The following is a 14,777-nucleotide window of genomic DNA, read 5'->3' as shown; positions in this document are numbered from 1 at the left end:
GGTTAAACCCTTGGGCCATGGATGGACCCCGACCACAGCAGACAAGTCTTTCAAACTGGCACAAGACAGGCAGGAACTTGAAGCAAGGCTGGAGCCAGGGCAAGGAACTTGAGGCAAGGCTGGAGCCAGGGCAAGGAACTTGAGGCAAGGTTTGAACCAGGGCAAGGAAGACAGATAAGGCAAGAACTGTACCTGGACAAGGCAAGGCAAGACCGGCAAGAGAGGAACCAAATCTGGATGAGGCAAGGACAAGCAAGGCAATGGGGCTAGAACTGGACCCAGACAGGACAATGCAAGACAAGGAAACAAGGCTAGAACTGGGTCCAGACAAGGCAAAACAAGGCAGGGCAAGAACAAGACAAAAGACAAGACAGACAAGGCTGGGACTAGAGGCACAACAGGAGCTAGGCAGGAACTCGGAGACAAAGCAGAACTTGAGCTTGGCAGAGAGTTGTAGACCAGGCAAGGCTGGGTCCAAGGCAACACTAGGTCTAAGGCAAGGTCTGCAGACAAGGCAGGAACTTGGAGTCAAGGCAAAGCTCAGCTGGAAAATGGAGAGAAAGCAGGAACTGGAACAAGGCAGGAACTCAGGACACAAGGACACCTCATTGTGAAGGCCCTGATGGAAAGCAGGCAGTGTCCTAAATACTCCCAAGGCTGGAAAAGAGCTCTCCAGAGGACCCTGGAACTCCACCACGCTGCTCTGATAAGGACAGGACTATGGTGCATGCACTTGTCCTAGAGGGACCGACATTGTTGCACAGGAGTTGGCTGCCACTTGAAGGAATACCGCAGGACCAGGCTGAAGAGTGGTGCAACAGAGGTCGGGGTGGTGAATGCATTTGGGGGAGGCTGGGACAGGAATCATGGCAGGGCCGTGACACCTGATTGTGTGAACTATTGAAGGACAGAACTTTAACTCAGAGACTCCAGCTGTGTTGTGGTGACCTTTTGAGGGAACAGATTGGTGATACCATGGCCTTTCAGGAGCAGGCCATGGGAAGAACTCTTGAGAGAACAGACTGATTTTTCTACACGTTTATTTCTCCTCACCTGTGAAAGTATCAGGTCACCCCTTTTCTTGCACATCAATAAACTGCTTTTGTTTTAATTTTAACCCAGTGCCTGGCTGTGATTAATCAGGGCTCCAGGTCCACCTTGGCTCGAGCTGTTACACAAGTCCAGAAATTTTAACCAAATATCTGCTTCAGCTTTTCCCAGTGTGACAGCAGATATATTAGATATTGCATATTTGTTCAGGTAATATTTTGGCATTCATATCCTCTAGACTGTGAATTAACTTGTCTAGTATTGATCAGTTTGGTGTGTGCACATGATGAGAAGTGCTGGAAGATATTTCCATTTGTAAGGTTGCTTAATAGTAGTAGCGAGGGTTTGTGATGATGTATGAATTTGCCATAACCCATTAAAGTCCCTAAAACTCAAATTCACATTGAATACTGTTATATAAATTAGGCATGTGCACAGGGGAAAAATGTTTTGGTTTATTTTTGAAGTTTGGCCTGCAATCCACAGTACAATGTACATATTTGTAAACCGCAACATCAAAATAATAAAATTTGAGTTCTGTGCGGTTTGCAAAAGAATTCTACCAGCCATTTCTGGGAATTAATAACAAAAGTTTACAACCGCTATTGGTTAAAAAAGAAAATACAAGGACCACATTTCTTTAAACAGAAACGTTTTTAACATGCTGCGAAAAAATACAAATTCACTCTCAAATCTATGAAATTCTAGTAAAGAATTGCACAAATTTATGTCTGGGTGAGGAAAGGCAGAGGTTAAAAAACACCTATATTTTACATTTTTTACTGCTAGATAATTCAAATAAATTTGTTGAACTGACGTAGGAGGTCTTTTACTAAGGTGCCCTGGAGGGGCATAATCGAATGGGGGCGCCCATCTCTAAGGACTGCGCCACAAAGGGGAAGGGAAACCCGTATTATCGAAACAAGATGGGCGTCCATCTTTCGTTTCGATAATATGGTCGGGGACGGCCAAATCTCAACATTTAGGTCGACCTTAAAGATGGTTGACCTTAGAAATGGGCGGCCTCGGTTTTCAACGATAATGGAAACCAAAGACGTCTATCTCAAAAACGTCCAAATCCAAGCCCTTTCGTCGTGGGAGGAGCCAGCAATTGTAGTGCACTGGTCCCCCTCACATGCCAGGACACCAATCGGGCACCCTAGGGGGCACTGCAGTGGACTTCAGAAATTACTCCCAGTTGCATAGCTCCCTTACCTTGGGTGCTAAGCGCCCCAACCCCCCCCCCCCCCCCCAGGTCCGCCTGCCTGAAGTACACTGCACCCACTACAACTGCTCCAGGGACCTGTATACTGCTGCGATGGACCTGAGTATGGCATTTGAGGCTGGCAAAAAAGTATTTTTAAACTTGTTTTTTATGGTGGGAGGGGGTTAGTAACCACTGGGGGAGTAAGGGGAGGTCATCCCCAATTCCCTCCAGTGGTCATCTGTTCAGGTCGGGCACCTTTATGAGGCTTGGTCGCAAGAAAAAATGGACCACGTAAAGTCAGCCAAATGCTCGTCAGGGACACCCTTCTTTTTTCCATTATCAGCCAAGGAAACCCATCTCTTAGCCACGCCCCAGTCTCGCCTTCGCTATGCTTCCGACACGCCCCTGGAAACTTTGGTTGTCCCTGCAACAGAAACCAGTTGAGGACGCCCAAAATCGGCTTTTGATTATGCCGATTTGGGCGCCCCTGGGAGAAGGACACCCATCTCTCGATTTGTGACGAAAGATGGGCGTCCTTCTCTTTCGAAAATAAAGCGTGCTAGTGTTTTTAGCATACGCCAGAAATCAGCTGGCATAAATGCTGAGATGGCCGTTATATTCTCATGAGCATCTCAACGTTTAGCGTCAGCTAAAAACGCTTTTGCACCTTAGTAAAAGAGCTCCTAAGTAGCTTTGTTATTAGCAGGATGATTTATGAGTTGATGCAGATATAGTGGTGCCATTCCATGTAATATTCTATGTATAAATAAAGAGCATTTAAACTTAATACGTGACTTTACTGGTAAACAATGTAAATTTCAAATAACAGAGATGTAATCCTATTTTTAATGGAATAAATTAATCTGACAGTGGTATTTTGTGAAGTCTGTAAACTTCTAAGGGCAAGAGTTCTGCCATCATGATATATTATTTTACAGTAGTCCAATTTCAGAAGAATCATTGCTTGTGCAATATTCTAAAATAATCCCTATGAAAGAATTTTTCTTACTCTTCTTACAGCACAGAGGGGTCCTTTTACTAAGCCGAGGTAGAAATAGGCATGCGGTAGTGTAGGCGTGTGTTTTTGGCGTGCATCGGGCCAGTTTTTACTGCATCTGCAAAAAAGGGGGGGGGGCTTTAATGGGACGGGAAAAAGGCATGTGGTAAAACTGAATCCAACACGTCCCTAAAACCGGCCTGAGCCCTAATGCCACTCATTGATCTAGCGGTAAATGCTCATGCGCTACACGTGCGGTGACTGGTCAGGGTGCACCAACTGCCGATTACCGCTGGAAACACTGTGGGTGGGAGGAAATAAATAAATCATTCATTTGCAGATGATCAAAAGCCCCGCGCTGTTCCAAACCCCTCCCAGTCCCCCTACCTTAGTTGGAGGAGAGACGCAGCCTGCCTCCCTCCTCTTCCTTGGGTTGACGCCGCAAAATACTCTGGGGTGAAATATATTTTCTTTGAGTCACAGCATGTGTCTTCATTTGTGAGTGCCAAATATCTTGAGAGACAAACCTCTGTTGTTTATTTATTTATTAGTTACATTTGTACCCCACATTTTCCCACCTCTTTGCAGGCTCAATGTGGCTTACATAGTACCGTGAGGTGTTAGCCACCACCGATGATGAAACAAATACAGAGTGATGTTGTAACAGAACATTAGAGAATAAAGAGAAGAAGAGTGATACATTGTTCATTGCCGGTTATGGCTTCGTTGTGTTGCTGAGTTCAGTTACTTAAGTTGGATCAGTAGGGTATGCCTTTTCGAACAGATCAGTCTTTAGTGATTTCCGGAAATTGAGGTGATTCTGCGTTGTCTTTATGGCTTTTGGTAATGCGTTCCATAGTTGCGTGCTTATATAGGAGAAGCTGGATCGGTAAATTGATTTGTACTTGAGTCCCTTGCAGCTAGGGTAGTGAAGATTTAGGTATGCTATTTTATCATCAGTCTCAATTGAGAGACCTGTTGAAGTGGCTGAACCTCCTAGGACTTAGATTGCAGAGTTTCATTACCTATGCCATTAGAATTAATTCTGCTGTTTTTAGCCATTTCCCTTAAAATTTAAGTCTCTTTTGTCGTGGGCTGCTTAGAGTCACGTGAAATTAGATTATTTCCTATGATTTTTAGTTGTGCTTGTTTGTTTCTTTTCTTCATGTTGATTCTGTAATAACTATAACAAACTGTGATCTTGTATAAAAATTATTCAAACTTTATAAAATTTAAAATTATGCATTTTCCATAGTTTCATGACCTACTGGTGTGACTTCTGATGTTGCTTTGTAATATTTTGTAGCTAGGAAAGCAATGGAAAACAAAAATGAGGACGTTATAATGCCTTTCTATTGCTCCATGGTGTGACTGCACCTCGAATATTGTGTTCAATTCTGGTCGCCGCATCTCTAAAAAGATATAGTGGAATTAGAAAAGGTACAGAGAAGGGCGATGAAAATGATAAAGGGGATGGAACAACTTCCTTATGAGGAAAGGCTGAAACGGCTAGGGCTGTTCAGCGTGGAGAAACAACGGCCGAAGGGAGATATGATAGAGGTCTATAAAATAATGAGTGGAGTGAAACGAGTAGACATGAAGCGTCTGTTTACGCTTTCCAAAAATACTAGGACTAGGGGGCATACGATAAAGCTACAAAGTAGTACATTTAAAACGAATCAGAGAAAATGTTTCTTCACTCAATGTGTAATTCAACTCTGGAATTTGTTTATTTATTTATTTATTGCATTTGTATCCCACATTTTCCCACCTATTTGCAGGCTCAATGTGGCTTACAATGTTCTGTTATGGCATAGAAACATGGATGTCATAATTGAATTAAGCAGATAGAAAATGTGGTAAAGGCAGTTAGCTTAGCAGAGTTTAAAAAAGGTTTGGACGGCTTCCTAAAGGAAAAGTCCATAGACCATTATTAAATTGGACTTGGGGAAATTCCACTATGTCTGGGATAAGCAGCATAAAATGTGTTGTACTTTTTTGGGGATCTTGCCAGGTATTTGTGACCTGGATTGGCCACTGTTGGAAACAGGATGCTGGACTTGATGGACCTTTGGTCTGGCCCAGTATGGTAATACTTATGTACTAACTGAGTTAAGGGTTAACTGTGTTGAGTGAGTCTAACCCCTGCATTTGGTGTCCCTGATAGAACTGTGCCATGGTCATTGTCATGGCAACAAACTCAAAACTGTAGACTCAAGAGAGTTTTTGCTTATGAGAGCTGAATAGCTTAATTCTGTTCTCTAACTTTGAAATGAAATCATTAGCAAGGGATGATACTTTTCAGAGAAAGACAGGATGCTTCAAGAACTACAGTTTACCACCTTCCTTACAGTAGACACAAGGTAGTTTTGTTTTCTTTGCTATGACTTTTTCTGTGGCTTCTATTGTTAAATGTAATATTACTAACTAAACACTGTGGGCTGTATTATCACCTATATACTCTTCTCGCTGATGTAGTGTATCACTCTGGTTATAAACTGAACTGACCCTATTCACCTTGCAAGAAGCTATGACTATTTCAGTGGACATGAGAATAATATCCATGTGCTCTGAATCCCCTGGTTAAAACTGAAGAATTACCACATTGATGAAATTTGTCTGCCCTGAACAACAGGCAGGGGTTGGTGGTTGAGAGGCTAGGATAGGGGAGGGCAGACTTATACGGGGTCTGTGCCAGAGCCGGTGATGGGAGGCGGGACTGGTGGTTGGGAGGCGGGAAATACTGCTGGGCAGACTTATACAGTCTGTGCCCTGAAAAAGATAGGTACAAATCAAGGTAAGGTATACACATATGAGTTTATCGTGGGCAGACTAGATGGACCGTGCAGGTCTTTTTCTGCCGTCATCTACTAATTTTGATCCACATTATAAGGACACTCTATGGAGTGCATTGTACATTACATTCACCATTTCTGGCTTCATGACTTTATGGACAATGAAGAGATCATTTGTCAACAGAACTAGGTTTTCCATTCATGGAGCCATATGACTTCATTCCTGAGACTAACACACTTTTGAAGAAAGGACACTATAATGAACACTCACTCCATTGACTTTACATTGAAGTTGCATCATTCATACATATGAACTTGAGGTTCTGATCTCTCTGCTTATTCATGTATCTGACCTATAACTGTTATATTTCCCTTCTATCATACTCTGTTTGCATGTATTAGTATTACACTTGTCCATATATTTGCTTATATTTGTTTATTGCGATACTAGCTTTGTATTCACTAGCCATTGTATCATTTAGTTTTAACATACAGTGATAAACCATTAGTTTTTTTAAAGTTGTGAGTCACTCTGTGGTAACTCTTCCCACCTTAAAACCAGAGAATCTGTAAAGAGTATAGCCCCCGTCACAATTTAATACGTGTTTTCACAGATCTTAATCTGACCAAGCCTGTATCAAAGGCCTGAAGCCGTTACAAGGATCCTGTATGTTAAAGATGTTCACTACATTTCATCAGCCAAGAATAAAAACTGTGACCCTAATTCAGGAACAATATGTAGAGTGACTCATCTAGTAATAGGGGCATTGCCATCCCTCTGATTTGAGGGAAGCCCAGAGGTGGACTGTGGGAGCAACACATTCCCTTCTTCCCCAGTGCACCAAAATTAATACTTGTTCTGGCAAAGTTCCAGTTCGGCGACTGGAGACATGCCGTTGACTTCTTCTGTACTATAGCAGCGTGAGGAGGAAGGGAGCAGCTCAGCGACAAATTTTGTTGGCTGGCAGGGCTACGGCATTCCAGTCAGCCATTTAATGGGAGCTGCATATTTGGAGTGGGCCTGAGCACAAAGTGGGGGGAGGTGCAGGCCATCAAACCCTCCCTTCGCTATGCCACTGGCTAACATGCAACCTAATGATTTAAGAGAACCTTAAGGAAGGGGAATTCAACCCTAATCTAGAGTATCAGAGGCTGGCGTGGCAGAATCCTATCTGTTTGGCTTGCTACTGTCAACAGTTATACCCACCAGTCATGGCCCACTGATAGCAAAGACCGTGTAGGGACTCAGCCAGTCTGCTCCACCTCCTGCCACTGGAGCTGATCTACCTTGCCTCCAGCAACCGTCATGGAGAAGACGACTCTACTGCCATCTGCAGTTTATATAGTTTAAGTTCTGTGATCACATTTGTATCTGGATTTAGTTGAAGTGTGTGTTAAATCAAGGGCACCATGTTTTTTTTTTTCATTAGCCATAAGTAGTAGTATTAGGAATCATAAGGATTTAACGGAGTCTTTACTGCTCTAAAAATATGCCACTATTATATTTATACTTCTAAATATGTGGCTAAAGAGAGTTCTTGAGCTTCAGAACCAGGGATCAGGTGTTTTTAGACTTAGTGCTATCATCTACACTCCTGTTTATACACACTGGGCCCAATAGTCGAAGTGGTTGAACTGGGCAGGAGAGGCTCCTGCCCAGGCCACCAATATTCAGCAGAATTATGTCGCTGAATATTGGCTGCAATTTACCATAGGTTGAGGGCGGTCAGGGGGCAGAGTTTGGGTGGAGATGTAACTTAGCTGGTTTAGCAGACTACATATCACCAGTAACCGACTAAGTATGCGCAGGTAAAGTTGGAACAGACAATTAAGTGCTTGTTGACATCAATTATTGATAGTGCTTAATTGGCTAATTAATTTACGTGTAGATCTGGGGTGACCTGTACAGAATCCGGGGATTAGGGAGGAAGTTATCAACATGGGCTACCATTAAGATGTGATGCTATGTTATTATTAACTAGGTCTCATTGCATGAAATGAGCGTGAGCCCATGTTGATAACTCCCCCCCCCCCCCCTTATGATGAAAAAAATGTAACACTTGCTAGAACGTTTTAATGTACAAAAATAGATTAGATGCCTGTTGATTCATAGAATAATGCACATTAAACTATTTTGCATGCACTTCATTGTTAAGACTTGCTGTGAATATTCCTTCCTTATGGAAACGGGATGCTCAATCATGGTACCTGGATACCTTGTCTAATACTTATCACTATTTCCATTACAGCTTGGCTTTGGTGTTACCTCCCTACAGCTTTTACTATATAAAAGCCAAGTTAGATGAGACAATACTTCAAGCCAAATGTAAGTAGTGACAGAACTTTCTGTCCTGATTAGAGTCTCTCAGAATGGATCTTAAATTAAGTGTCTTCTTCAGGCACCCAGATATGAGCTCATAGAGTTTCTTTGATGATTTCTTCATGAAAGCTGCAGCAATGATTTCAATCCATATGAAATATGCAATATCTAAATTATATTCTATGCGAATAGAGTACGTGCATCTTCCATACCCCGGTTTTGTGAATTACCCTTTCTAAAATTATTGTTTTGATGTATCATCTGTTGCTGTAATTTATTCATGATGAAGCTGACAATCTTTTGATGTGCATTTCTGTTAATGTAACCCTGGCCTCCCACCACAAATGTTCCAGGCACCAGCTTGCTCGTCAGGTCAGCAAAAGAAACCAGGGTCACAGTGGGTCACTGAGCAGGGCGCAGGCTGGGGGCCAGATTTACTCTGGTAGGCCGTAGGGTTTTAAGCCACGCTTTGTCTAGATTTTACTTTTCTTTGTTAGTCCAGGAGCAAATAAACTTCACTCTCATTCAAAGAAATACTTTAATCCAGGTTTTATAAACCAAACACGAACTTTACTTAAGTCAGCAATAGCAGTTCATCAAGACTTCATGAATATTCTGGAGGCAAACAACTCTTTAGGTATCCAACAAGGTAACTTATTAAAAGAAAAAAAAGAAGAAGGTTAAGTGCCAGTTCAAGACTTTGCTGTAAATTCAATAGTCCATTTGTAAATCCTATGGTATGTACGTATTTACAACTCCTCCAGTCCATTATCCATCCTTTTGGGCAAAATAATACAAGGCTGGACCTGCAGCGCTTTTGCAGCAAGCTGTCGCCTCTTAGAACCAGACCTCCCTGTCTGTCCTCTCTCTCCCAGAGGTGTACCTCTCAGGCTCCTTCCTTGTTCTTGCTTCTGGGCTGGGTCACCCCTTCTTCCCACCTGGAGCACTCCTCCCACTTCACAGTTAATGCTGTTATTGGCAAAAACCTCCTCTTAGTTTATTGGTCCTCTACAGGATACCCCCTCTCTACACCAGTCCTGGCAAGGGTGAAGGCAACCAAAGACCATGTGCTCTGCACAACAACAACTTTTATTAACTCCAAACTCCACCTCTACTGTCGTTTCCCTCAGCACGTTCTCATGAACACTGCCCTTGGGGGCTAGGCTTCTAACTCTTCCTTTTCAACCAATTTGCTCCCCAATGACTCTAGGGAAGGGTTTCTCATCAGTTTAGTAATCCCCATTATAATGGGGAATTACACTAAGCTGCTTTATGTTCAGCTTGATCAATTTTTTGAGTCACAATACTTACCCAGTGCCATCAAATGGTCAACATGTATGAAAGGTTTATAGTGGTAATGCTAATAGGGTGTCAGTGAAAACACGGGAAGTAAACTGACAACTAAACTCTTATTCCAAGGAATGGTCAGTATTGATGGATACTATTAATTTTAAAAAATAGACTCAATGAGGGCCTCTTACTAAGGCAAGCTAGTGTTTTTAGCGCGTGCTAATATTTAGGGCATCCATGGACGTCGCTAATGTTTAGCATACCGTAAATGTTAGCACACCTTAGTAAAAGACCCCCTAAATTAGTAGTTTGGATTTAAATCTGAACTCATAGTTTCACGGAACTAGAGGTTAAATAGAACGTTTCATGAACACAATTATGTAAACAGAAGTAATTCATGACTTAGATAAATCCAGAGTATTACCATGTAGACTCCATTTGTGTCTAGCTTGAATCTTTTTTACCCAAATCTGATGAAATTCTTACAAGTTTGGGCTTATATTCAAACCAGCTAATATTCAGATTGTGGGAGGTAGGCGATTGGCGCTGTGTCCAGATATTGAATGGTGGACTGTTTCCAGTGACCGGCATTGAATATCTTGGGGGAGGGGTTGGCCGGTTTAAACTAAACCAGCAAAGTCAATATTCAGCACTGGCTGGTTAAGTTTATAGCGGCCAAAGATAGACTTGCTATTTGGCCACCAAACTTAGCCAGCGATACGCTGAATATTTGCGGTTAGACGGTTATATCGTGCAAAATAGCCAGTTAGCCGCTATGTGCTAAGTGGTAATATTCAGCAGAGATAACTGGCTATCTTGCTCTGAATATTAGACAGTTAAGTGCTCTTTGACCGTCCAGCAGCGTTCTTGGCCGGTTAAATAGCACTGAGTGTCAACCAGATAGTAAACATTTAAGGATTTTTAAATAATTCTAGGAAACATGAGTCTTAGTGATCAACTTTTGGTCCAATGTATATGTTATGTATTTTCATGGGGGTAACAGTGGTTGAATGTTAATGTGCCCTATAGGGGGCAGCAGATACTACAAAGGAATGGAATTTATTGTACAGCAGACTGAAAGGATGGATGCATACTTGTTTTCAAAGTGAGGCACCGGCTGTCGTCCTCATCTATTGAAGCTATCGATATAATCCATATAGAAAGTATTGACAACATGTTAGAATTCTACCTTGTATGCAATGTAAATGGGCCTTTGATCTATGCACAATATTTTATTCAAGAGGTTCATTGAATAAAATAGCTTGTGATCCCTGTCACTTTACCCTGTTTTTCTGTTTCCCTGCTTTCTGTTTCTGATGGATTGTCACAGACAAAGGGCTCAAAGTGAAGGGCAAGTATCTTCTTGTTGTTCAGTTTCCTTCTGTTTACTACTATTGGTAAATTTCATTTTCATGGTTTCATTCCTATTGTGTGGTCTTCTTTGCCTTCCTCCTCCTCATCATCATTCATCCTATGGTCAGCAATCATCTTTGCAGACTAAGGTCTCATTTATGCTTAGTGTCCCCCACTGCCTACTCATTAATCATTGTTTATTTTATCTCACCACCTGACTTCTAATTATGCTAAAGTCATTTATTTTCATTAGTTGAACAATTTGCATTCATTGTTCTGTCGTGTTCTGCTGATATATTTTATGAAAACAGAAAGATAAGTTGTTTGCTGTGTGGTTGTAATTAGCTTGAAGTTCTCCATAATAAACTATTCAACTTCAAACTGGAATCTTTTCATTCGTTTCGACCTCTTTAGTTATAAGCCACCCCCAAGTACTATACAAGAATAAAAATATAATCACTACAGAACTTTTGTACTGGAATCTACTGGACTATAGCACAAATAATTGACTTTTTACCAAATAATTATTGGCACTAAGATTTAATTGGCATTTACGAACAGTCTGAAAAAAGGGGGGGGGGGGTCATGGACTTAATGGTGGCACTCCTGAAATTAACACACATTTTTATACAATAACGGGGATATTTGCACCATATTTCAGCTGGGAGTAAACGCTGTTCTGTAAAATGTGCCTAACTTTAAGCGCAGCTTATAAAAGAGCGTTTTTGTTGACATCATAAATAGAATCTAACCCTTAATGCTTTAAGATAGAAATTTCTGAGTGCAGATAAAGAGACCGGTGGCTCCAGCTATCACCTCTGCCATCACACATCTCTCTGTGCTTTCCAGGGAGTTTTCTATCTATTGCTTCCACTTGCCAAGAAGAGCCAGGCTTTTTCATTTTTTGAAAAGGCAGATAATTAAATTGTTCTTATATCTTTGGGTAACGTAATCCAAAACAGGGGCGTAGCCAGACCACAGATTTTGGGTGGGCCTAGGCAAGAAGTGGGTGGGCACCAGGTATTCTCCCCCCTCCCCCACCACCAAAAAAATCTCAGCTGGCGAGAAAATGCTTCTTTCCACCTTCGCAATCTGCAGCAGGCATGTGCTGAAAACTGAGCATGTGCAGGTGCTGGTATCGTGGAGAGTAGCATTTGCATTAGCATCGGGGGAAGTCTTCAGCTGGCAGAGCTTGGGATCCCCAGTAGCTACTGCTAAGCATGTGCTACTGTGGGGTGGGCCTGAGCCATAAATTGGTGGGCCCCGGTCCACCCAGGCCCACCTGTGGGTACGCCACTGATCCAAAACACTATAGCCGGCCCTGAAAAAGCACCAGTTCACAGGCACCTATCATTTAAAAAAACATACTCTACTGATCCAACTTAAATGCCTTAACTCCGTAATGCATCAAAACCTCACATCGTAATGGACATTGTATATTCCTTAGTTTCTTGACCCTTGTTCTACTTGTATACCCTAACCTTTCCTGACCCTTATTTTAAACTGTATTTGTTTAATATCTACTGGACTTGGCGATCGCCTTGACGGTATTATGTAAGCCACATTGAATTGAGCCTGCTAATGGGTGGGAAAATGTGGGATACAAATGTTAGAAACAAACAAATAAATAAATAAATTTAGCGAGTGCTAATCGTTATTGCACATTAAATCCATTAGTGCACCATAGTAAAAGGACCCCTTTGTCTGCCTTGATCTAAACAGCCATGTAGAAAAATGCTAATTAAATCTTTCCTCGAGACAGGAATATTTCATGTCAGAGAGGAGGATGTTAAAATCAAGACTGAATTTAATCCATGCCAGAACAGTAACCAGTGTAATGTGTTTAGCACTGAAATGGGGCTCTTTCAGTGTGAATTCTTTTCGCTATCGCTCTGGTTGTCATATTCTGTATCAGCTTCTATCTGTACAACAAATTTGCTTAAAGGTATCACAACATTCCAGCAGGCAGAGAGCCAGTGAGAGAACCACTTTCTTAAGTGCTGGTTCTTCCGAGAAAGAGGCCAGCCCTGTGCCACCCAGTCTGCTATATTTGAATGTACAACTCTAATTTTACATGAAAGGAGTCTGCTAGTGCTGCCCTTCAAACTTCTTGTTTTCCCCACAAACACAACAGAACATAACTAAATCTGAAAGTTTGTCATTTCTTTTGCTAAATAAAGATACATAAGAACATAGGAGTAGCCATACTGGGTCAGACCAATGGTCCATCTAGCACAGTATCCTGTTTCCAGCAATTGCCAATTCAGGTCACAAGTACCTTGTAGAACCCCAAATCGTGGCAACACTCCATACTACAAATCCCAGGGCAAGCAGTCGCTTCCCATGTCTGTCTCAATAGCAGACTATGGACTTTTCCTCCAGGAATTTGTCCAACCCTTTTTTAAACCAGATGTACTAACCATAGTTACCACATCCTCCGGCGAAAAGTTCCAGACCTTAACTATTCGTTGAGTAAAAATGTTTTTCCTCCTATTTGTTTTAAAATTATATCCATGTAACTTTCTCGAGTGTCCCCTAGTCTTTGTACTTTTGGAGTGAGTAAAAAATCGATTTACTTCTACTCGTTCTACACCACTCAGGATTTTGTAGACCTCAATCATATCTCCCCTCATCCGTCTCTTTTCCAAGCTGAAGTGCCATAACCTCTTTAGCCTTTCCTCATACGAGAGGTCTTTTAGAGATTTTAAAAAGAACTGCAAAATGGGACTGTTACAAAACAGTTTTTTGCTATTCCTATGGAGTCACTAAGCATAAAAGGAAGAAGGGGTGAATGGGATTTAGATGGGAAAAGAAAAAGGTAAATGACATTGAACTGGTACATTTTTAGTGACACTTATAATGTATCTTTACAAAGTTACGTGGATATTCTGTGGCTATGAGGGGACCACGTTTACGCTTACATTTATTTAATATACTGCCTTTACAATGACAAGGTCAAAGAGGCTAGCAAAATTTTTTAAAGTTAAAAAATAGAGAATATAAGAAAAGGAAACACTACATTATGACAGGAAAGAAAACAGTCAGTCAAAACCAGGCATAGTACATACGCGCATGAAAAAATGATTTAAAAAGCTGTCATTCAGCTCTGTACAACTACGCAGTTAGTGGGGCAAGTTGTCAGTGGATAAGAGTTTTAAATTTAGGAAAGGAGAGTTCTTGGTGGCTAAAAAAATAAAAACCAGACGTTGTTCGCATAAGTATATAAGTATTGCCATACTGGGAAAGACCAAAGGTCCATCGAGCCCAGCATCCTGTTTCCAACAGTGGCCAATCCAGGTCACAGATTCTTGGTAAACCAATCAGGGAGAGGGGAGCACCAAACAATGTGCATCTAAGAAACGAAGAGATCAGGAAGGAGTGTAGGGGATTACAACAGAGAGGGAACCAGAATGCAGTACTTTGAGTGAGAATCAGGATTCTGAACTGTGCATGGTATGGAAAAGGTAACCAAATAAGCTACAGAAAAAGAATGGTGATATAGTCAAAACTTCTTGGCTTTCAGTAGTAGACAGGCTACCAAATTCTGAAGGGTTTGGAGGTGATGCTGCTGAATGGAACTAATTTTGCATAAACAGAGTTACAATAATCTAATCGTGATATAATGAATTTGTGAATGAGAGTATGCATAGACGTGAAATCTAAATATTTGCTGATCGATTGGAGATGGGGAGGCCAGAAAAATTCTAGCTGAACGACTTTGGAGATTGTGCTCAGAATGTAACTGGAAATCAATGATGACCCCAA

At 41.6% G+C, this 14,777-nt stretch overlaps 1 protein-coding gene across 1 annotated transcript in view; it reads left to right on the top strand.

The window, feature by feature from the left end:
- CACNA2D1 (calcium voltage-gated channel auxiliary subunit alpha2delta 1) overlaps nucleotides 1-14,777 on the top strand; it is a 578,231-nt gene that overhangs the window by 472,669 nt on the left and 90,785 nt on the right. The window contains exon 23 of the mRNA XM_030217110.1: nucleotides 8,299-8,375. Within this exon, the coding sequence (XP_030072970.1) occupies nucleotides 8,299-8,375 (77 nt within the window). The remainder of the gene's footprint in view (nucleotides 1-8,298; nucleotides 8,376-14,777) is intronic.

Source organism: Microcaecilia unicolor, chromosome 10, assembly GCF_901765095.1.
Source record: "Microcaecilia unicolor chromosome 10, aMicUni1.1, whole genome shotgun sequence".
In the NCBI taxonomy this organism is placed as follows: domain Eukaryota; kingdom Metazoa; phylum Chordata; class Amphibia; order Gymnophiona; family Siphonopidae; genus Microcaecilia; species Microcaecilia unicolor.
This window is presented reverse-complemented; position numbering and strand designations above follow the sequence as displayed.